Here is a 21,600-nt window from a genome sequence, read left to right on the forward strand (position 1 = left end):
ACAATCTGTCACTCCTTAGCCGTCTCCAGTTATTTCCCAGCATCTCTATTGCTTCCTGGGGGTTGTGGGTGTAATCTTTGTGCTAGAGTTTTTTTTTTTTTTTTTTCGTTGGTTGGTTTGTTTTTAGATGGAGTCTTGCTCTGTTGCCCAGGCTGGAGTGCAGTGGTGTGATCTTAGCTCACTGCAACCTCCATCTCCTGGGTTCAAGCAGTTCTCCTGCCTCAGCCTCCCGAGTAGCTAGGATTACAGGAATGCGCCTCCATGCCTGGCTAATTTTGTATTCTTAGTAGAGACAGGGTTTCACCATGTTGACCAGGCTGGTCTCAAACTCCTGACTTCATGATTCACCCGTGGCGTTGGCCTCCCAAAGTATTGGGGTTACAGGCATGAGCCACTGCACTTGGCCTGTGCAGGAGTTTTTGTGAGTAGTTTTGCTAACAATTTTAAAAGGTGGTAAATTGAATATCTAAAGTAGAAGAATTCCTAAACTAGATATTTAGGACTTGTAGGTCAGTGTTATAGATAAAATGTAAGTTCTCTTACATTTAAGAGAACTAATAACTTAAGATTTCAAATTAAGAAACACAGAGATTTGTGGATATCAGAAAGGCAAACTCAACTTCCTCAAAACACCTCATATCTTCATAGGAAATTTAAATTTCTAAGCTAAATTTTTGACTTTCTGTCTTTAAAATATATCCAATGCACAAAATTATTTTATACTAATTTGTTTAGATGATCTTTTTCTTTTTTATGAACAAAGACTTCTTAATCTTATTATATATACATGATAAAAATCAAAGATTACTCATAATTCCACAAACTAGAATGAATCACTGTTAACAGTCCTTCCTTCATTCCTTCATCTGATCCTTGTTTCTGTCCTTCCCTGCCTCATTCTGTTTCCTTTAAATTATGGACAGTATGATTGTATGATACACACTCTTTGGAGCTGGTTTTTTACTTAACCATATATATACATTGGATATCTTACCATGTAAACACATATTATTCTTCTAGGTAAGTTTTAATGGCTGTATGGTATTTTATTGTGTTAAAGTGAATTAAATATGGCCTGAGAAGGACTTCATACTTCTATATTTGAGTCCTTGTGGACAAACTGTAACCTAACTTAATAGTTAGACAAGATTGAAAACCTAACCTAGGAGTATGCAGCTGTCACAATCGCTGAGTCTTGGCCAATCCCAGTAGCCATACTTCAACCACTCATACACTGCTGAGTGTTCAAACTGTGTTCAAATAAGGCAAATGCCAACCTGTAGCCAATCTGGCTGTTCTGTACCTCACCTCCGATTTCTGTACACCACTTCCCTTTTTTTGTCTATAAATTTGTTCTGACCACCAGGCATCCCTGGAATCTCTCGAATCTGCTGTGATTTTGGGGCTATCCAATTCACAAATGATTCATTACTCAATTAAACTCCTTTAAATTTAATGTGGTGGAAGTTCTTCTTTTAACAGATGGTGTCAGAAGTGGGATTCGAGGTAGAGCTTTGATGACCCCAGGAGTGCTGAGTGAACAAGCAAGGTGCCTGCTAGTCCCACTTGTGTCCACTGATCTCTTGGAGTGGCTGGTAATTGTGAGTAATTCTTTCTTGGATTTTGGAGCTCCACGGATTTGTGTTTTGAACTCTGAGTTTCTTTGAGCAAATTTCTGATCAAAACTGGGTTTGGAAGTCTTGACAGAAACGGTGGCTTGGATCTAGTTGAGGCCTCTTACATCTGACTGGGTCAGAAAGAAACTGATAGTAAATGGTAATGTTGTAGGGTTTGTAAAATTTGACTTTTCAAAATTCATAGGGACTTTTGTGTTCTATCCCTTTGTTTCATTTTTCTTGCATGCTAAGGTAGGAAAAATCACTGGCTTAGTTGATCAAGGGAACATGAGAGCAAAGCCAATATTATAGGTAAAAATGGGATCCTTAATTTCTGGAAACGAGTTCCTTCTAGCTTATACACGCGTAAGTGTGAGGCCAGGGAAGCAGGGAACCAGTGAAGCCTTACAGAAATAGCGAAATCTTACTAAAGATAACTTACAGTGGAACATTGCAAATGAACAACACCACACTGAAACGCATTTAAAAATGAAGGCCCCCAAATTCATCTCACCCGAGGGTGTCTATTAATATGTGGAAGGTTCTAAAAAGATTCAGAGATGATAGAACCCTCTGGGGGCAAGTTTGAGCCTTTCGGTGTGAAATTGAGTGCTAAGCAGAGTGGCTAGTGTCTATGTTTTGTCATGTGTATTTTGTTCTGGCCACAAAGGAAAAAGATAATTATTTTTTATGTTATGACTTGGTCCCTAGGGCTGTGGTATGGCAAGCTGGGTCACTAGGGCTGCCCAGGGAAAGGGAACCCAGAAGCCTGGCATGTTGGCAAAAGGGAACGAATTTCTTACCAGGCAGGCTTCTGGCCTATCTCTCTCTCTGTGCAAACTGGTTGAATGAATGGTAAAAATCCCTGTTTATATCCTCTATAAAGTTTTGATTAAAGCAAAAAAGGATTCTATGGCTATTCTTAAGCTGTAGCGAATCTGCTGTGCTTTGTGTGTCTTTCTGTATGGTTCTGTCATAAAGAGGAGTACCTTAGGCTAGAACATGGGCTTAGGACCCCGTAGACCTGCTGTTCGGGCCAGTGCGGCAAACTGGTCAGTTACAAACTTTGCTGCAGGTCTCTGAAGGAAAAAAAAAAAAAAAAACCACAAACTGGATGAGGTCTCCATCTTGTTTTATGTCCTTGGGAGCTTGACCTTGTAACCAAGTGGTGATACTTTCTCTTGGTCTTCACCTTCCAGGGAACAAGAATTTTGGGGTTCGTGTCATAGTTAGCACTAAAATTATCTCGAGTAGGTAAAAGCCTTTGCAAGCTTAAAATTAACTGCTCTAGACTCCTTCTGGGAAGAGCAATGAATACTGCCCGGTGCTGTGGCTCAGCAGCTAAGGCTTTGTCAGTTTACATTGGCAGCCCAGGTTCAATCCTTGTTTAGGGAATGAGTCCTTCCTGATTTGATATCTGCATGACTTTTACCATTCATTGATTCTCTTCTCCTCCCTGAACAATTTCTGGTTTCCCTTCTTGAATTTTCCATTTATTTATTTATTTATTTAAGACGGCGTTTCATTCTTGTTGCCCAAGCTGGAGTGCAGTGGCATGATCTCGGCACACTGCAGCCTCCGCCTCCTGGGTTCAAGTGATTCTCTTGACTTAGCCTCCTGAGTAGCTGGGATTACAGGTGTGTGCCACCATACCCGGCTAATTTTTTGTATTTTTAGTAGAAACGGGGTTTCACCATGTTAGCCAGGCTGGTCTTGAACTCCTGACCTCAGGTGATCTGCTTGCCTCAGCCTCCCAAAGTGCTGGCATTACAGGTCTGAGCCACTGTGCCTGGTGAATTTTCCTTTCTCTGAGCACCTGGGAGGTTAACTTTGGTAAAGTTTAAAAGCCAGAAATATTGGCCACTTGGCAGGGCTAAAGTTGGGTAATAAGAGATTTAAAAGATTTTTTTTAAGAGTGCTGTGGTTAAACGTCAGCTTAATTGAAAGTGGATATCCAAGCTATAGGTACATTTAAAAGACCTTTTTGTTTTTCTTAGATCTTGTTTTTCTGGAAAAAGGTTTTTTTCTTCTCAGTTGACTGGAATTATTTTTCTCTATTTTGTCTTGCCATTCTCAATGCACACATGAGAGGCCCTGAGATCACTTCTAATAGCTTGAGACTCCTTGGGAAAACAGGAGGTGCCACATAATCCATTTTGGGAAAAATCTGTTATTCTCATAGAACCCCAGGAATTGAAAACGGATAGATCTCTTAAAAATCTAAGGCTCTGTTCTGTTTTGCATTACGTTATCTGACAGTTTTGACTTTTGGGAGGTATCAGAAATTACTTTGCATTATGAGAGAACTTTGGTGTGTAATAACGAGGTAGGAAATCTACTTTAGAGATGGTAGATGGCAGTTATGGCAGGGATACTCAGTTCTTCGCATGTTTGAATTAGAGAAGCAAGCTCTTGGCCACCTGGAAGGTGTGGCAATGTCCCCACCTCTCACTGAGAAAGAAGGCTCCCATGGGTGATGGACTGATTCCCTCTTTTTTGGGATCTAGGATCTGGTATAAATATGGGACCCTTAATTTTGGAGGTTCGTTTTTGTCTTCCAGCTCTGCCTGCTTATTAAGCCCTAGAAGCTGCATGATTTCCTGGCCCTGTTCCTCCAAGGACTCCACCCTAAAGCCAATTATCCAATTAAAAAACTTAAAAACTGGCCAGGCGCGGTGGCTCATGCCTGTAATCCCAGCACTTTGGGAGGCTGATGCGAGAGGATCTCCTGAGGTCAGGAGTTCGAGACCAGCCTGGCCAACATGGTGAAATCCCGTTTTTACTAAAAATAAAAAATTAGCTGAATGTGGTGGCATCTGCCTGTAGTCCCAGCTACTCAGGAGGCTGAGACAGGAGAATCACTTGAACCCAGGAGGCAGAGGTTGCAGTGAGCCGAGATAGTGTCAGTGTACTCCAGCCTGTGTAACAGAGTGAGACTCCATCTCAAACAAACCCTTAAAAACTGGCAAGTGAAAAATCTTAACAACTACTGGGTCTTCTGTCTTTCTTTGTGTGTAGTTATGTATGTGTTGTGTGTGTGATGTTTATATAAAAGAGCTCTAATTGGTTTAAAGAAAAATAAGCACTTAAATATTTTGAAAAAATAAAAACTGTAATGTCTCTTAGTTCATATAACTTTAGTAATCTTTGGGAAATAACAGCTTTGCAGATTATTGGTAAATTAAAGATATTTCATCTAAATTAGGCAGGTCAGATATTAGGTTTACTAATTGCTTTAAGGTTATAAATTGCTTTAAATTATAAAAATTGTTCAACTTGCCTACTTTACAGCTGGGTAAGGCCTGGGGACATGTGGAGTTAGCCAAATCCCTAGCTATGCTGGAAAGAGTCTTATCTGCACTTCTGTGTAGTACCCTAGGCTCCATACCTAGATACATAATTAAAATAACCATACCTAAGCTCCATATCTAAGTACATAATTAAAATAACTTACTAGGTTTTTCACCAAAATTAAAAATTACTAAGAGTAACCATTATCACATGTGATTGAGACTACTAAAAAAATAGTTTACATGCAAGGTGTGTTAGAAAAGTAAAATGTGTTTTAAGTAAAAGATGATAAGAAAGTATGGGAATGTAAATTTTTGCCTAGTTTAGAGGGTTAAGGATTGTTTTAAATTATGTAAGATAAAGCCAAAGGTTTGAACAAGTTGTGGATGGTTTGCGAAAAATTAATCTTGTGAAAATAAATTCTGTGTGGACATTGGCTAAAGTTCAAGTGGGAATTATTAAGGTTTTCTGTAAATTGAATATTGGAATAAAAGCACAACAGGTTTTTCTTGCAGCACTGCTCGCTCTTTCACAAAAATTGTTAAGGGTTATAAAAGGTGTATGAGAATCTCACCTTATGGTCAAACTGATTAAGATTGATAGATTTGTCTATAAGGTTTTATTAAAAATTGGGGTTGACATTAATAGACTAATGCAAGGGTAAAATTTGGCTTTCTCTCTTGAATGGGATTTTCATGTAATATTAAAGGATAAGGAAAGATTTTTGTTTGCCTGTTAAATAAACTACAGGAAAAAAAGAGGAAAGACAAGAGACAGTTTGCATGGAAAGCTAAGTCTTCCCTCTGATGAGAAAAAGCTTTTGCCTTTTTAAAAATTTTTAAGTGGCTAGGCATGGTGACTCATACCTGTAATGCCACCACTTTGGGAGGCCAAGGTAGGTGGATCGCCTGAGGTCAGTAGTTCAAGACCAGCCTGGCCAACATGGTGAAACACTATCTGTACTGAAAGTACAATAATGAGCTGGGTGCGGTGGCAGGTGCCTGTCATCTCAGCTACTTAGGAGGCTGAGGCAGGAGAATCACTTGAACCCGGGAGATGGCGGTTCCGTTGAGCTGAGATCGTGCCATGCACTCTAGCCTGGGCGACAAGAGTGAAACTCAGTCTCAAAAAAAAAAAAAAAGTTCTGTATTCCAAGACTCATTATGGAAAAGATAGAATGATCCAAATTAAATATATATTGGTGTGATGACTTCTAAATTGCTAACATAGTTTATGAACAATGTTTAGTTGTCACTAAACATTGTCAAAATGTTTATTTTGACAGATATAAAAACCATATTCCTGGGAAGACAGTCAAAACTTCAGGTATATTCTGCTATTTGATGGGCCATTTAAACATTTATAAAGGGATTTCATTCAATTGTCATTTTCAATGCCTGTTTTCTGTTTGTATAAATATGTTCCCATGCAAGAGGGCTGATGTTACAACAGTAGCTTACTATGCCACAGTGTGTTTTCACCAGGTAAAGAAAGCTTTTTATGGTTCACTGAGGACAATCAACCCATTCACAGTCTAGAACCTGAAGACTGGATCTTCTGAGAACATCAGAGAAAGACTGCCCTTACCATCCACACTGAAACAAAACTGTGGGTCCTTGAAAGTTGGGTTCGTAATCTCACAACTGAGAAGGCTTGCTTCACACTCGTGAAACTGTATACCCCTTAGAACCCTTGAGGTAAATCTAACCAGGGAAGTTTCTCCCCGGAAGAAGATGGCATATTTGATGTGAACAGTTTTTCCCAAGATCACTGATCAAGATTCTTATCTTTGAATTTTTTTTCCTTGCTTATGCCTCTATGAATAATAGAAGTAAAAAGGGGTCTGTAATGTGCACTTACAGAATATACTTTTATTTGTGAAGGATTTTGCAGCCAGCCTTATTCATGGATAACCTTATACTTTGATAGATAAAAGATGAAGGCCAATGTAGGTGAGAAACTTTAATGGTACATATGTCACATAGGCCACATAGTCAGAAACAGAACTTCTCTTAATCTATATCATGAGTTAAAGAGAACATTGCCAGGAGGCTTTCACTTTTCTTTTTTTTTTTTTTTTGAGACGGAGTCTCGCTCTATCGCCCAGGCTGGAGTGCAGTGGCCGGATCTCAGCTCACTGCAAGCTCTGCCTCCCAGGTTTATGCCATTCTCCTGCCTCAGCCTCCCGAGTAGCTGGGACTATAGGCGCCTGCCACCTCGCCCGGCTAGTTTTTTGTATTTTTTAGTAGAGACGGGGTTTCACGGTGTTAGCCAGGATGGTCTCGATCTCCTGCCCTCGTGATCCACCCGTCTCGGCCTCCCAAAGTGCTGGGATTACAGGCTTGAGCCACCGCGCCCGGCGGCTTTCACTTTTCTAAAAGGGCATCATTTATTATGTCCTTTTTCGTGGTTTGGAGTAAAAGAGGCAATGATTAGAAATGTATCCCTCTTAATAAGCTCTATAGCAAATTCTTCTGTAAAGGCTATGGTTACACAACAGACTTTAAACTCTTTTATGAAAGTTACGCTAAACAATAGAATTGTTCCAGATTACTTACTGGCTAAATAGCAGTATCTGTGAAGCTGCTGGCACTATGGTCTATGGAGAAAACATCGGGTATTACAGAGATTCAGTTGTAGGGGTTTAATGAAAAGACTGCTTAGTTAGGCAAGTAGACTCTTTATCTAGCTCATTCTTTGATCTATTTAATTTTAGGTGGTTTAGTTTATGGGGACCCTGGGTAAGGAGCATTCTCCAAACTCTCGGTATTATCCTCCGGATAGCCGTAATAGTAATATTCCTGGTGCGCTTCATTCCCTCAAAGGTTTTAAATGTTTGCATGCAGCCATCTCTAGAATGTCAAATGGTCTGTCTTCAACTGGAATGACAAAAGCTGAAAGGAATCTGCAACCATGGGGACACCATAAGCTATGAATGAAGTGCTGAGATGAAATGAGAAACCAAAAACGATGGTAACAGAGTGGCACTAAGGCCCAAGTTTTAGTCATACTCTTACCTAAGTGAGAACGTAAGTAAAAATTTTGAACAAAATAATGAGAAGCCATTGTTTCGGAGCTTATGCACTAGGCTCCAACAGACCAAACCAAACAAAAATGGAGTCGCTTGTGCTAAATGTGACATAATCAAACTAAGATTTTAAGGAAACACATAGGTCCTGTAACAGACCAGGTTTTGTTTTTCTTTGTAATCAGGACGTTCCAGCATAAGGAACTACCCTCTACTCAGTCCTTGCTCCCACCTTTGCAAAACTCATTGTTCTACTGTTCCCCAGTGAGCTTCAAGGCCAAATAGTACATTTACCTTAGTGATAATGACATCAATGACTAAAGTTTTGGTCAATCGCTGAAAATTGAGAAAATGACTAAAAGGGGAGAAGTGTTAAGGTTAATGAAATATGGCCTGAGAAGGACTCTGTACTTCTATATTTGAGTCCTTGTGGATGAACTGTAACCTAACTTAATAAGTTAGGTTCTCAATCTTGTCTACCTAAGCGTATGCGCCTGTAACAATAGCTGAGACCTGGCCAATCCCAGCAGCCGTTCTTTAACCATTCATGCACTGCTGAGTATTCAAACTGTGTTCAAACAAGGCAAACACCAACCTGTAACCAATCGCGCTGTTCTATACCTCACCGCTGATCTTTGTACATCATTTCCCTTTTTTGTCTATAATTTTTTTCTGACCACAAGGCACCCCTGGGGTCTCTCTGAACCTGCTGTGATTCTGGGGACTGCCCAATTTGTGAATGGTTCATTTCTCAAATAAACTCCTTTAAATTTAATTTACTGAAGTTTTCCTTTTAACAGTTGTATAGAGCCCCAATTCCTACTTCATGGATGTGAAATGCCCAGGATGCTATAAAATCACCACGTTCTTTAGCCATGCACAAACGGTAGTTTTGTGTGTTGGCTGCTCCACTGTCCTCTGCCAGCCTACAGGAGGAAAAGCAAGGCTTACAGAAGGATGTTCCTTTAGGAGGAAGCAGCACTAAAGGCACTCTGAATCAAGATGAGTGGGAAACCATCTCAATAAACACATTTTGGATAAAAAAAACAAACAACCAGTTGTATAATTTATACAATTTCCAAATTCGCACTACTATAAATAACTCTACAATGAATAGTCTGTTTTCTTTTTTCTTTCTCTTTCCCTTTTTCAAAGGTTTTTTGAGACATCTCATTCTATCACCCAGGCTAGAGTGCAGTGGTGTGATCTCATCTCACTGTAGCCTTGACTTTCTGGCTCAAGCGATCATCCTACCTCAGCCCCCAAGTAGTTGGGACTACAGGCAAGCACCACCACACCTGGCTAACTTTTGTATTTTTGGTAGGGACTGGGTTTTGCCATGTTTTCCAGGCTGGTCTCAAACTCCTGAGCTCAATCTGCCTGCCTCGGTTTCCCAAACATATATTCTTATTGACTTCTAATCTTACAACAAATTCCTGTATATAAAGTGATATGACATTTTGGGGGCTTTTGATGAACCCTGCTGAGTTGCCTTTCCCAAGGACTTTCCCACCTGTGGGTGATAAGGGGTGGGGGCGAGGTAGGGCAGGCTCCTAAAACCTTGCCAGGCAATGGCCACAGCTTCTGAGCCTCCCCTGGAGAGGATCATTCTGTAAGGGCCTCTCGGGTGGATCTGACTGAGGCACCTGGAGAGGAAATCGGCAGCCCCTCGTCAAGTTCATTGCTTCACAGCTTTCCTCTCAGTGCTTTCCTTAATCCTTTCCTTTCTTCCTCACCTGGGCTGAGCTCTCTGGGTCTGGGTCTGCAGGATGGGGTTGGTGGGGTAGGGATGCTCCACTTCCCACCTCCACACCGGGGTCTGACCTCCCTGGGCAGCACAGGAAGAAGGTGAGCTTGCCTGGAGCCCCCAATAATTAGGAACCACTGCCCTCTAGTGTCTGCAGTGCTGTGAAGATTTAAATATTAAAATCCACTCCAAGCCCTGAAGAGTGCCGCCTTCCCCATGGGCACCCCTCAGGGACCCTACAGGCCAGAGCAGTGCAGGCCTGAGCTAGAAAATGCTCATTAGGAGAATTAAACATCTGGGGAAGGATTATGAAATCTAATTTAGAATGGCTCAGGACTGCCGGGGAAGTGGGGAGTCCAGAGAGAGGACTGAAGATACATTTTCTTGATAGATCACATTAGAGGGTGGCAGCAAATGTAGGTTTAAGGAAGAAACAAGTGACTGGGGAAAACACTTCTTGGGATGCCTAGGAGGTGTACAGAATCTCCCATGAGTCTCAAGATGGACCTGAGGCTTGCAGAGTTAAAAGAGCCCTCCCAGCTCACTTAGTCCACTTGGGAAGAGCCATTGGTGCTGCTGTCCCCAGGACCCTGCTCTGAAACCTGCCCTGCATTCCAGCCTGGGCCCTGCACTGAGACCCACCCTGGGTTCCAGCCTGGGCCCTGCTCTAAGACCCAGCCTGGGTTCTTTTCTGAGATCTGCCCCACGTTCCAGCCTGGACCCTACTCCAAGATCTGCCCCGTGTTCTAGCCCAGGCCCTGCTCCAAGACTTGCCCTGTGTTCCAGTCTGGGCCCTGCTCCAAGACTCAGTCCGGGTTCTACTCTGAGACCTGCTCAGTGTCCCAGCCTGGGCCCTACTCCGAGACCTGCCCCGCGTTCCAGCCTGGGCCCTGCTCTGAGACCTGCTCTGTATTCCAGCCTGGGTTCTTCTCTGAGACCTGCTCTGTGTTCCAGCCTGGGCCCTGCTCTGAGACTCGCCCTATATTCTAACCTGGGACCTGCTCTGAGACCTGCCCTGTATTCCAGCCGGGGTTCTTCTCTGAGACCTGCCCTGTGTTCTCTACTGGGTTCTGTCTCTCTGACTCAAAAATGATGGCGGTGGTGGTGCAGTTTCTTGGGTGGGGGGATGAGGTTAGAGCTGTTCAGCCCTCGGGCTGCTGACACCACTGTGGGCTACAGGGGCAGCTTCACTCCGGGAGTTCAAACCCCATTTCAGCCACCTTTTTATTTGTTGTGGAAACTTAGGTAATTTCTTAAACTTCTTAAAGACTCAGTGTAATTGACAAATGGGATCTAATTAAAGAGCTTCTGCACAGCAAAGAAACTACCATCAGAGTGAATAGGCAACCTACAGAATGGGAGATAATTTTTGCAATCTGCTCATCTGACAAAGGGCTAATATCCAGAACCTACAAAGAACTCAAACAAATTTACAAGAAAAAAAAAACCCTCATCAAAAAGTGGGCAAAGGATATGAACAGACATTTCTCAAAAGAAGACATTCATACAGCCAACAGACACATGAAAAAATGCTCATGGGGGAACATCACACACCGGGGCCTATTATGGGGAGAGGAAAGGGGGGAGGGATGGCATTGGGAGTTATACCTGATGTAAATGACGAGTTGATGGGTGCTGACAAGTTGATGGGTGCAGCACACCAACATGGCACATGTATACATATGTAACCTGCACATTGTGCACATGTACCTTAGAACTTAAAGTATAATAATAAAAAAACGGTAAATAATGACTCCCAAAATCCATCTCCACCCAGGACCTCAGAATGTGACAGATTTCCATATTTGGAAATAAGGTCTTTGCAGATATAATTAGTTGAGTTCATCCTGGATTTGGGTGGGCCCTGAAATGTGATTTATAAGATGAGGGAAAGAGATGCAGAGACACACAGAGGGGAAGTCCGTGTGATAGTGGAGGAGGGGCTGGAGTGATGCCTCCACAAGCCAAGGAGCCCAGGTATTGCTGGGAGCCACCGGAATCTCAGAAGAGGCAAGGGAGGATTCTTCCCTGGAACCTTGACAGGGGACACGGCCCTGCTGATGCCTTGATTTGGAGCTCTTGATCTCCAGAACCCTGACAGAATACATGTCTGCGTTTTAAGCCATGGGTTTATGGTAGTTAGAGCAGCAGTGGAAATGAATACACCTAGTTTCCTGAGAAGCAGAATGAGCCCAGAGTCTTCTGCATGGGTTGCTGAGGCTGCCACGGAAACAGGCATTGGGAGCTGAGTGAGTCAGGGTATAACATGTTTACACAGCACCTCCCATGTGCCAGGCATAGTGCTATGTTACAGGATTTTAAAAGTAAGTGAGAATCTACTTTGTTCCTTTGCTGGTGAGACTGTCAAGTCGACCTCCATCTCTCCTTTCTGCGTGAAAAGGTCTAGGAGCTACACTTTTAGAAACTCAATGGATTACAAAATAATTTTGCCACTGACCATCTATTAAATGACTGGAAAACTTCACAGCTTCAGGCTCACTGGCATGAGTCTTTCTATATCCAAGAGGTGGAGTTTATATGTCCTTTTTGGTTCAGGTGGTTTTTAAACATGTCTGAGAATTCTTTGACACTCCTATCAAGAAGGGAGGCCTATGTCTCCTCCCCTGTGACTTGGTTAGCTGGGGCTGCCAGAAAAAGTACCAAGGATGCGATGGAGTGGCTTCAACAGTGGAAATTTCTCGCAGTTACGGAGAGTGAAAGAAAGTTCTGGAGGGTGAAAGTCACACCAGCGTGGTCAGGTTCTGGCGTGGGCCCTTCCTGGCTTGCAGACAGTGGCTTCTCGCTTTTTTCTCACATGGCTGAGAGAGGGAGGGAGCAAACTCTGTGGCATCTCTTTATAAGGGCACTGATCCCATGATGATGGCCTCACCCTCATGACCTCATCCAAACCTAAACCCCAAAGGCCTCATCTCCAGACATCATCACATCAGGGGTCGGGTCTTCAGCATGTGAATTTCGTGGACACACCTCAGTTCATAAGACCTTGAGCCTTTGCAATTCCTTCTATGAGTAAAATGTGATGATGCTGTGTATGAGTTGGTGTTCACACTGCTGTAAAGAACTACTGACACTGGATAATTAATAAAGGTAAGAGGTTTAATTGACTCACAGTTCAGCATGGCTGGGGAGGCCTCAGGAAACTTACAATCAGCAGAAGGCAAAGGGGAAGCAAGGCACCCTCTTTGCAGGTTGAAGGCAGCAGGAAGGAGAAGTGCTGAGTGAAGGAGGAAGAGCCCCTTATAAAACCATCAGAACGCGTGAGAACTCACTCTCACGAGAACAGCATGGGGGAAACCACCCCTGTGATTCAATCGCCTCCACCTGGTCTCTCCCTTGACGTGAGGATTATGGCGATTACAATTCAAGATGAGATCTGAGTGGGTTCACGAAGTTTAACCATATGGTGCTACATGCCTTCCAAGGGTGGCCTAAACGAGGTCCTAATGGTTTCTCTTGAGACACTCACTTATGGAACCCAGCAGCCATGCCATGAGGAAGCCCAGGCCTCACTGAAAGTCTGTGGACAGATGTCCCACCAACAGCCCCAACAGAAGACCCAGCTGACAGCCAGCATCACCCACCAGTGAGGTGTGTAGGAAAGAAGCCTAAGAGAGGATTCCAGCCCCAACCACTGCCTGATCATGTGACAGAGTCTGTGTAAGAACCCCAGGACAGGGTCCAGCCAAGCCCCAGAGCTGCATGTGGGTCATAATTATAACAAATTATTATTAATTATTATTTGAGACGGAGTCGCGCTCTGTCGCCCAGGCTGGAGTGCAGTGGCGTGATCTCCACTCACTGCAAGCTCCGCCTCCCGGGTTCACGCCATTCTCCTGCCTCGGCCTCCCGAGTAGCCGGGACTACAGGCACCCACCACCGCCCCCGGCTAATTTTTGTATTTTTAGTAGAGACGGGGTTTTACTGTGTTAGCCAGGGTGGTCTCCATCTCCCGACCTCGTGATCGCCCGTCTCGGCCTCCCAAAGTGCTGGGATTACAGGCGGGAGCCACCGCGCCCGGCCAACAAATGATTATTATGGTTTATGCCCCATGGTCATAGATACCTAAATCAGCAATCTCCACTGGCTGTTTGTTTAGCTAAGGCCCTTTCTGCCATACCCTGACTTAAGTGGGAATGGTCCCTGCACCCTTGCATGCATGCCTGCCTGCAATGAAAGAAAGGGCTGCAACATTGTGTCCCTTCACTAGGCTTACGCTTAGCCTCAGCTACAGTCAGAGCGTGAAGCTCTTTGTCTGTAGCCATGGTTCTCAGCTGCAGCTGCTTATAAGAATCACCCGGGGAGATTTTCAGAATTGTTATGCCTAGGTTACAACCCAGACCAGTTAAATCATAATCTTCGTGAGTGTGGCCCTGAAATCAGTATGTTTCAAAGCTGTCCAGGGATCTGAATGTGCAGCCCAGCTAGAGAATGATGGAGAGAGTGGGTGAGGCTCAGGCCCACCCTACTGTAGAAGGGCAGCCTCCCCCACCACCAGGCGCAGTGATGCCAGCACCCCCTCTCTGGAGGAGCACTGGCACTCTCACAGGGGAAATAGAAATTTGGGCACAGGGATATATTTACTCTTCTCTATTTCGTGTCAGTGAAGTATGTTATACCCGCATCAGCTTGTTCTTTTACCTAATGCCCTCCTCTCTTCTTATCAGACCCGGCACCTGTTTCCTTTGGAAAGGGTCTTCTGATCATTCCAGGTGTATCAGTTGTCTTTTGCTGCACTACAAATTACTGCAAAACTCAGAAGGTTAAAACAGCAATAAGCATGTATTGTTTCATCCCATTTTGTGGGTCAGGAATTAAGGAGGGCTTAGCTTGGGTGGCTGTGAGTTGGAGTTGCCATTCAGATGTCAGGGAGGAGTGTAGACACCTGATGACCTGACTGGGGCTGAGGGAGACATCTCCATGGTGGGGCACGCACGAGTCTGACATGTTGATACTCGCTGTTGGCAGACAGCTTTGGTGCCTCACCATGGGGGTTTCTGCACAGGGTTGCTGAGTTTCCCCACAACGTGGTGTGTCAGAGCTTGCAATCCAGAGAGACAGAGGGGAAAGCTGCAATGTCCTTTTATGATCTGATCTCATAATCCACACAGTATCATTTTTGCAAGATCCAATTGGTACACAGGCCAGGGGTATTCACTGTGGTGGGGGCTCCTCAGGAGCATGGCTCTCTGGTGGTGGGAATCCCTGGGGGTCATCTTGGAAGCTGACGCTTCCACCTGGCCCCAGTCACCTCCCTCAGATCTACTCTCTGCACCAATAGAATCCTATGAGAAACTTCTAAGAGCAGAGATTCTTAGATGCTACTTGCGATGCTCGGATGCAATCAGGCCTAGAAATCTGTATTTTAAAAGGTTCTGAAAGCAGTATCGGTGATCACATGGGAATCTATAACTGTAGAGTTTTGGCACTCCGTGTCTGACCAGGTGGGGTCCTCTTTGGCTTCTTCTCCCATGGGCCGGGCCACGTTAGGGGAACCCTGCAGTCCAGAAGAGGGGCCTGGTGTTCGTTCAGGAGCAGCCATTGTATCCCTTGTTCCTTTTCTGGCCATGCCTGTGTTCCTCTCCTGTCACAACCACATATGGCCAGCAACCATGTGTGGCTGCCAGGACATGGGGCTGTGTGGTGGGAAGGGAAAGGGATTTGGGTACCCCTGACCCTTTCCATTTGGAGAATAAGAGTTTTGCAGATGAGCTGGGGAATACTCTATGTTCTGAACCCTCTCTGTGTCCTGCCCTTGCCTGCGTTTTAGTGTAGTGGTTGAGAGCCAGACTTCCCAGGTTCAAGCCCTGTGTCTTCTAGTTACTCTCATGATTTAGGGGGAGCTATTACAGTTTTTGTGACCCTGCATCCTGAGCGAGGCAGCTGGGTGGGACTCGTTCTTGCTCCTGTGTATCCTTCATCATCTGTCTGCTCTGGGATCTGTGGTGTTCATGGTGGAGGGCTCAGAGAGGCAGACGCATGCCTGGCCTGTTCGGCTGCAGGCTAGGGGAAGGAAATTCATGAAGGAAGAGTGAGCGTGACTTGCTGCTGAATTCCAGCAAGAATTTCAGCATGTATGGGAAAGAGCAGTTAATAAAGATTTCCTCTTAGACAATAGGGAAAATATAGGTGTAATCTGCTGAAATGGGGTTGGCTGAGGGAACAAGCTTAAGGTATTTGGTAAGAGGTTGTTTTGATTTTTCTAAATTTGAGACACCTACTAGACATCTAAGTAGGCATTGGGATATTTGAGTTTGGATTTCAGGGAAGATGTTGGGGCTAGAAATAGATATTTAACGATCTGAACATTTGGCTCTCATTCACATCAGGGGTGGGTGGTGGACGAGAGAGAGGGGAGGACCGGCAAAGGGTCCAGCAGCGAGCTGCCACGGAGGGTGCAGCAGCTCAGGGGGACGTGGTCTAGAAAGGTGGGAGATGCGAAAACACGTTTTGTGTTTACGGTAATAATTGGAGTGGTGTCAGCAGATGGGGGACTGATGATGCCCAAGGGAGAGGAGATAATTTATAGGTGCACAGTCCTTGAGTTGACAAGAGTGGGATGGGCTGCCTGAGGAAGGAGCAAGGGGCTTTCACCAGCAGCCACAAGGTGGGCAGGGGCTCACCAGGCCCAGGTGCAGGACGTCCTGCAGAGGTGGCGGCAGTGGAAGATCATTGCCTGTGCACACTCAGCAACGTAAGAGGTGATGCCGTGGTTGGAGAGTGAGGAGAATGGAAAGGCCTGGGTATTTTGAGCAGTGAGCAGTTGTGAAAAATATCTTCAGGGGAAGGGAGAGGAAATGGATTCTAGAAATACGGAGGGTCACTGGGCAGGTGGGCAGGCCTTGGGATTTATGGTTATCCAGCCAACGAGGCTGTCAGCACCAGCAGCCCCTGATGAATTCCGTTTGGTGCTGAGTCCCTCTCTCCCTGACAGGATGGTTTTCCTGAGAAGGAATCACCCAGAACAGGTGAGAATTGACCTTCATCCTAACAACCCAGAAGAGAGCTACAGGACGGGAAATCACACCGAGTGGCCAGGAAGATGTCCTCTGTGTATGAACACATGGAGTATCCCTGTCACTTGCCTGGAGCCCAGCTGCAGTGATGGCAATGGCAGGAAGGCAGCCAGGAACTGTCTAAGGGCCCAGCATTTCCCCTGCTCAGGGAAGGCAGCAGCCGGGGCAGCCTCCTGCGCAAGTGCGAGAGGAAAACAGTGAACCAAGCCAGATACAGTCCCCACCTTCCTGGAGCTCGAGCGGGGTCAGGCTGCTTTCCGTGAACTTCTCCCGGGTGGCTCCCCTGCTGACTGACTGTTCAAGGAAGGTTCCCGGCTGCAGCCCAGCCTCTGACACTCCTGGGTATTTGGAATTGGAAGACTCTCTTCATTCCGTACACTTGAGGTCCCCAAGTCATGGCCCAGTTGACAAGGTGGGTCCTGAGCCAGGACCTTGCCTGATGATTTTCTTCAAGGTTGGTGCCAGCAGCCCTGACTTCTTCAGTGAGGGAAGATAGGCTCCTGGCCGTAAAATCCACCTTGCAGGTCTGCAAGTGTCATGTAGCAGGGGCCTGACCTTCCATGCTGATCCCATCTGATGCTGGGGTGTCTGACAGGCAGCCAGCGGCAGGCGCAGCAGGCCCTCTTCTTTTAGCATATAGAGTTCAGGCTACTGGTATGCTCTCTCAGGTCCAGAAAATCCGAGTACCAGGAGGGCATCACCCTGGGAGATACTTACCCAGAGATCTTTGCCATCCTCACTGCAGTCTGTTCAGGCTTCTGTGACAAAACCTGATAGACGGGGCAGCTTAACTGACATTTTCTCATAGTCCTGGAGGCTGGAATAGTCCAAGATCAAGGTTCCAGCAGGGTTTGGTTCTGGTGAGGGCTCTCTTCCTGGCAGGCAGACTGCCGCCTTTTTGCTGCGTTCTCACATGGTAGAGAGGGAGAGAGAGAGCTCTGACAACTCCTCCTCTTTTATAAGGACACCAGCCCTATTGGATCATGGCTTACCCTCATGACCTCAGTTAACCTTAATCATCTGGTGACAGGCTCGGTCTCCAATACAGTCACGTGAGGAGTTAGGGCTTCAGCAGGTGGAGTTTTGGGAGACACAGTTCAGCCCATAGCAGTCCTATAGCTCCACCTGGGTGCAAGAAACCCCTTACAGAGTCTCACACAGGCTCTGTCCAGCAATATTTGGTTGTACTTCTGGATGGCTGGATTTCTGAGGGTGGCACCTCAGAGCAGGCATGTCCTGCTGTCTGAAGTGAGGAGCCTGGGATAAAGGGCTGATGTTCCTGATTCTGAGGCTCCAGTCCTTTTGGAGGGAAATGGCATTTCTGGCGTTTCTGTTTCTCTGGCTGTCTTGGCACTATGAGGCTGCTCGAGGCACCTGATGTGCCTCATGTGAGGCGGCACCTTCCCCTCCCTGCCCCAGTGGCCCAGCCCATCTGGCATAGTGCCAGGCCTCGTGAGGGTGCTCTCTCTGCTGCCCCCAGGGTCACTGTTTCACATGAACTCTGGGGAAGGGGGTGGGAGCTGGGGGGCTGTGCTCAATATATGTCCTAATTTTAGATGTAAGATGGGCAGATTTCCCTCTGTTCTAGCTAGGACTAATGATATAAGCCCAAATACAATCAGGTCAGGAAAAAAAGGGTCCTTCCTGACTCTCAGAACTAGTTCAGTGAGTTTCTTCAGCAGCAATGGGGTCAGGCTGTCAATGCCTGCCAGGAGTCAGCCTCCTGCCCTCTCTCAGCTCTGCTGTGCACTGACTGGACCTTCCCTGCTGTGGAAAAGAACTCCAGCGCTCCAGGTGCACATGATTCCTGCAGTTGGCAATTGAGTAAGGAAGGAGAATTCTTTCCTCAAATGTCTTTACCCCTATTCATGAACATTCTGGTTGCTTTGCTTGGATCCTGTTCTGTGGGTTCTGGAGGCATGGGGCACCCTGATTGGCCTGTCTTGTCATGCAGGAGGCTGTGGCCCTGGGTTGCCAGCCTGGCAGCACTGTGTCTGGTGCTGGGGTCTCCATGAGGAAGCTGCATGTGGACACAAGTGCAAGTTTGCTTGCTCCTCAGCCTCTCCACGGCGTGCATCTGAGGTGCAGGCTTGGCCATATTACCCACACTCAGAAGAGAGCATCAGGAACCTTCTGCTGTCAGGACAGCTGGACCACGTGCCTCCCATTCCCGGGTCCCAGCATGCTGTGGCTGCCTCTGTTCAGCTATGGTCTTCCTCCCGTGCAGCATGCTCCTCCCAGCCCCATCGCTGTCTTTGCAGGCTGATCAGCATGGTCACGAACATGGGGCCACACAGGGGAACTGGTGTCCCACACCTGGCCTCTTCTTGCCTGAGGTGCTTGTTGGCCATAATCATATGGCTCTTTGGCCCATCCCAAGGCAGCCTTCAGTCAGCATGCTTTTAACTTTCTGGCAAGTCTTCCTTGTCTTGCCTGTGTGTGTGTGTGTGTGTGTGTGTGTGTGTTTTTCCATTGTGATTTTTTTTTCCAGCATGTCCTCACCCCCTTCAGGCTCTGCCCAAGCCAGCAAGGAGGGGCTAGGAAAGGTGGGGATGGCAGCTGCTACAGCTTAGTTTCTTTAAAGTTGTGTCCTTGGCTTTGTGGAGCTTGAGGGGAGGTTTGTAGGCTTTAAATATTTTTTGCTCTTTGGATAGAAACCTAGGGCCTCCCGGTGGCATTCTCCTCCACTAGAGGGTGCTGTAGTGTAGTAGTAGTAGTTGTGGAATTGATTTAAAAGCTGTTTGTTCCAATTTCAATAAAGAGGACCATGGGAGATGTCACCATGTTAGACTATGGGTTGGTGGTCTTTGGGGATGGTGGTGGGAGAGGGAGTTCCCATTGTCCGTCATCCCAAGATGCCATTAATGCTGGGACAAGAAGCAGGGCTCAGGGAAGTGATCCCAAGACAGGAGTGAGGACAAAGCCCTCATCTCCCAGGGGTGGGGTGTTTGTTCCAGCCTCTGAAGTTTGGGAAGCCTATGTCATCTTGTATAGGGTGTGGAGATGCCTCACGGAGGCAGTCAAGGCCCAAGGTGGGAAAGTGGTCCCTGGGGGATGGACGGGGGTCTCATCCCTCATGCAGCTGCACAGCATCCTGAGGCAGGGCCTCATGGTCACATGTGGGGTCCAGAGTCAGTCAGACCCAAGGACAGGCTGGTGGTGTCATGTATGCCCAGCCTGGGGGGCTATGGTCTTGGGGGTCCTGAGGGCCAGGAAGGTCTAGTGCTGGCATGGAGGCCTGGAGTGTGTTGGGCAGCCTGAGACCAGACCCCGGAGGAACTCTCAGGAGAGCCCGGGCACATTTTGAAGCATATTCATTGCTGGAAAGGAATACCCCTGCAGAGTGGGTCTATGGGAACAGTCAGTGGTTTTCCCCAGTTTAATCCTTCGGTTCTGGCATTCAACAATTGATTTTTCTGGCTCCCAGATTACAGCTTTGTTTTCTAAACTCTAGCTCGGTCTTTTCCAAACTTGGTTGGTGGTAGGCTTTGGAAGAATAATTTCACCAAACTTCTCTGAGACCCAAGTGTCAGATGACTAAGAGCAGAGCTCAGGAGCCAGAGTGGTCCTCTAGCTTCCGCAGTCACCTGTCATGTAAGTTACTAGCGCAGGGGCAGCTCTGAGTGAGTGTCTCCTAAGCGCTTTCCTTAGTGGGTAGAAATAAATGAAGACCACCCAAATGAGAACAAAGGCTGTTTATTCAGAGCTGCTATAGCAAGGGGGTCCGCGGCCATCACTTGTGTCCTGACAGACTCACAGGCAAGTGAGGAGTGGAGAAGCTTCATCATGGAAAAGGGGAAGCTTCAGAAGCCTGGTGGAGGCTGTGGGCCTGGGGAAGCCGGAGGTGACTGGTGAGAAGTGGGCATCCCATGAGATTGGCTGGGGGACATACTGGGCTTTCTCTGGTTAGTCCTAGATTGGAAGCAGGGACAAAAACTAGGAAAACTGTCAGTTATTAATCAAGTCCTGGCCCTTTGGGTCTGATTGTTAGAGAATGTATTGTTTAATTTCTCATATTATTTCTGGAGATAGCAATCTGAATTCTTACAAGCCTGGCATGGAGCAGGCTGGCCTCCTGGACTGTTTCCTGTAGATGTCAGCTTGGCCTCCTGGGCTATGTCCTATAGATGATGGCTTGGCCTCTTGGGCTGGTTCCTGTAGATGATGGCTTGGCCTCCCTGGCTGGTTCCTGTAGATGTCAGCTTGGCCTCCTGGGCTGGCTGCTGCAGGGGTTGGGTGGGAGTTCTACTCTTATAGATGCTCTGGCCATTGTGCATTTGTGTACTCAGTCTCTGAAGTGCTCAGCCATAGTAAGCACTCCCTAAAAGGTAGCTATTATTGTCTCTCCCACCTGACGATGACCAGATTATTCACCTGGACTGTCTTAGAACTAAGCCCTGCCCATGTCAGTGGCTGCTTGGCACGCACACCCTGGGCCATCTCCAGATCTGGCTGACTCTGGCCTCATGTGGTCTTTCCATGGTAGCTCTAGCTAGGGGGCTTTGGCACATCAGTGCAGTCAGATGACATAGTGGAAATATTTGTTGAATGGATTGCTAGACTCCTTTTCTAGAGGCTCAGGGTCCACAACCAATGTCATCATATTATATGTGCTTTGCATTTTAAATTCTCTGACATCATAGTCTTCCCCAGGCCAGTGTACATCCTTTACAGGGAATAAGGCACTTTCAGAATGTCTTATCAGTCTCTCTCCTCACATTTCTTGATTTTTTTTGTGTCCTTTTCTCACTCATTTCCTTTGGTATGTTCCTTTGATTTCCAACTTTTCCTTAGTTTCTCATTATTCTGACTATTCCCTAATTTTCACACCTTCCAAAATACTTCCAGAATGGGAGATTGTATTAGTTGTTCCTATTGCTGCTA

The 21,600-nt window shown here is 46.2% G+C and overlaps 1 protein-coding gene across 1 annotated transcript; it reads left to right on the forward strand.

Moving 5' to 3' along the window:
* Positions 1-8,743: 8,743 nt before the first annotated feature.
* Positions 8,744-8,982, forward strand: LOC115898325 (40S ribosomal protein S27-like). The gene has a single exon (XM_030932959.1). The coding sequence runs from the start codon at positions 8,762-8,764 to the stop codon at positions 8,918-8,920; it is 159 nt and encodes a 52-aa protein (XP_030788819.1). The 5' UTR covers positions 8,744-8,761; the 3' UTR covers positions 8,921-8,982.
* The last annotated feature ends 12,618 nt before the right edge of the window (positions 8,983-21,600 follow it).

This window comes from Rhinopithecus roxellana, chromosome 6 (assembly GCF_007565055.1).
Source record: "Rhinopithecus roxellana isolate Shanxi Qingling chromosome 6, ASM756505v1, whole genome shotgun sequence".
Taxonomy (NCBI): Eukaryota; Metazoa; Chordata; class Mammalia; order Primates; family Cercopithecidae; genus Rhinopithecus; species Rhinopithecus roxellana.

Coding starts and splice junctions, on each gene's coding strand:
- LOC115898325 (XM_030932959.1), top strand. CDS start 8,762: ATGGATGTGAAATGCCCAGGATGCTATAAAATCACCACGTTCTTTAGC.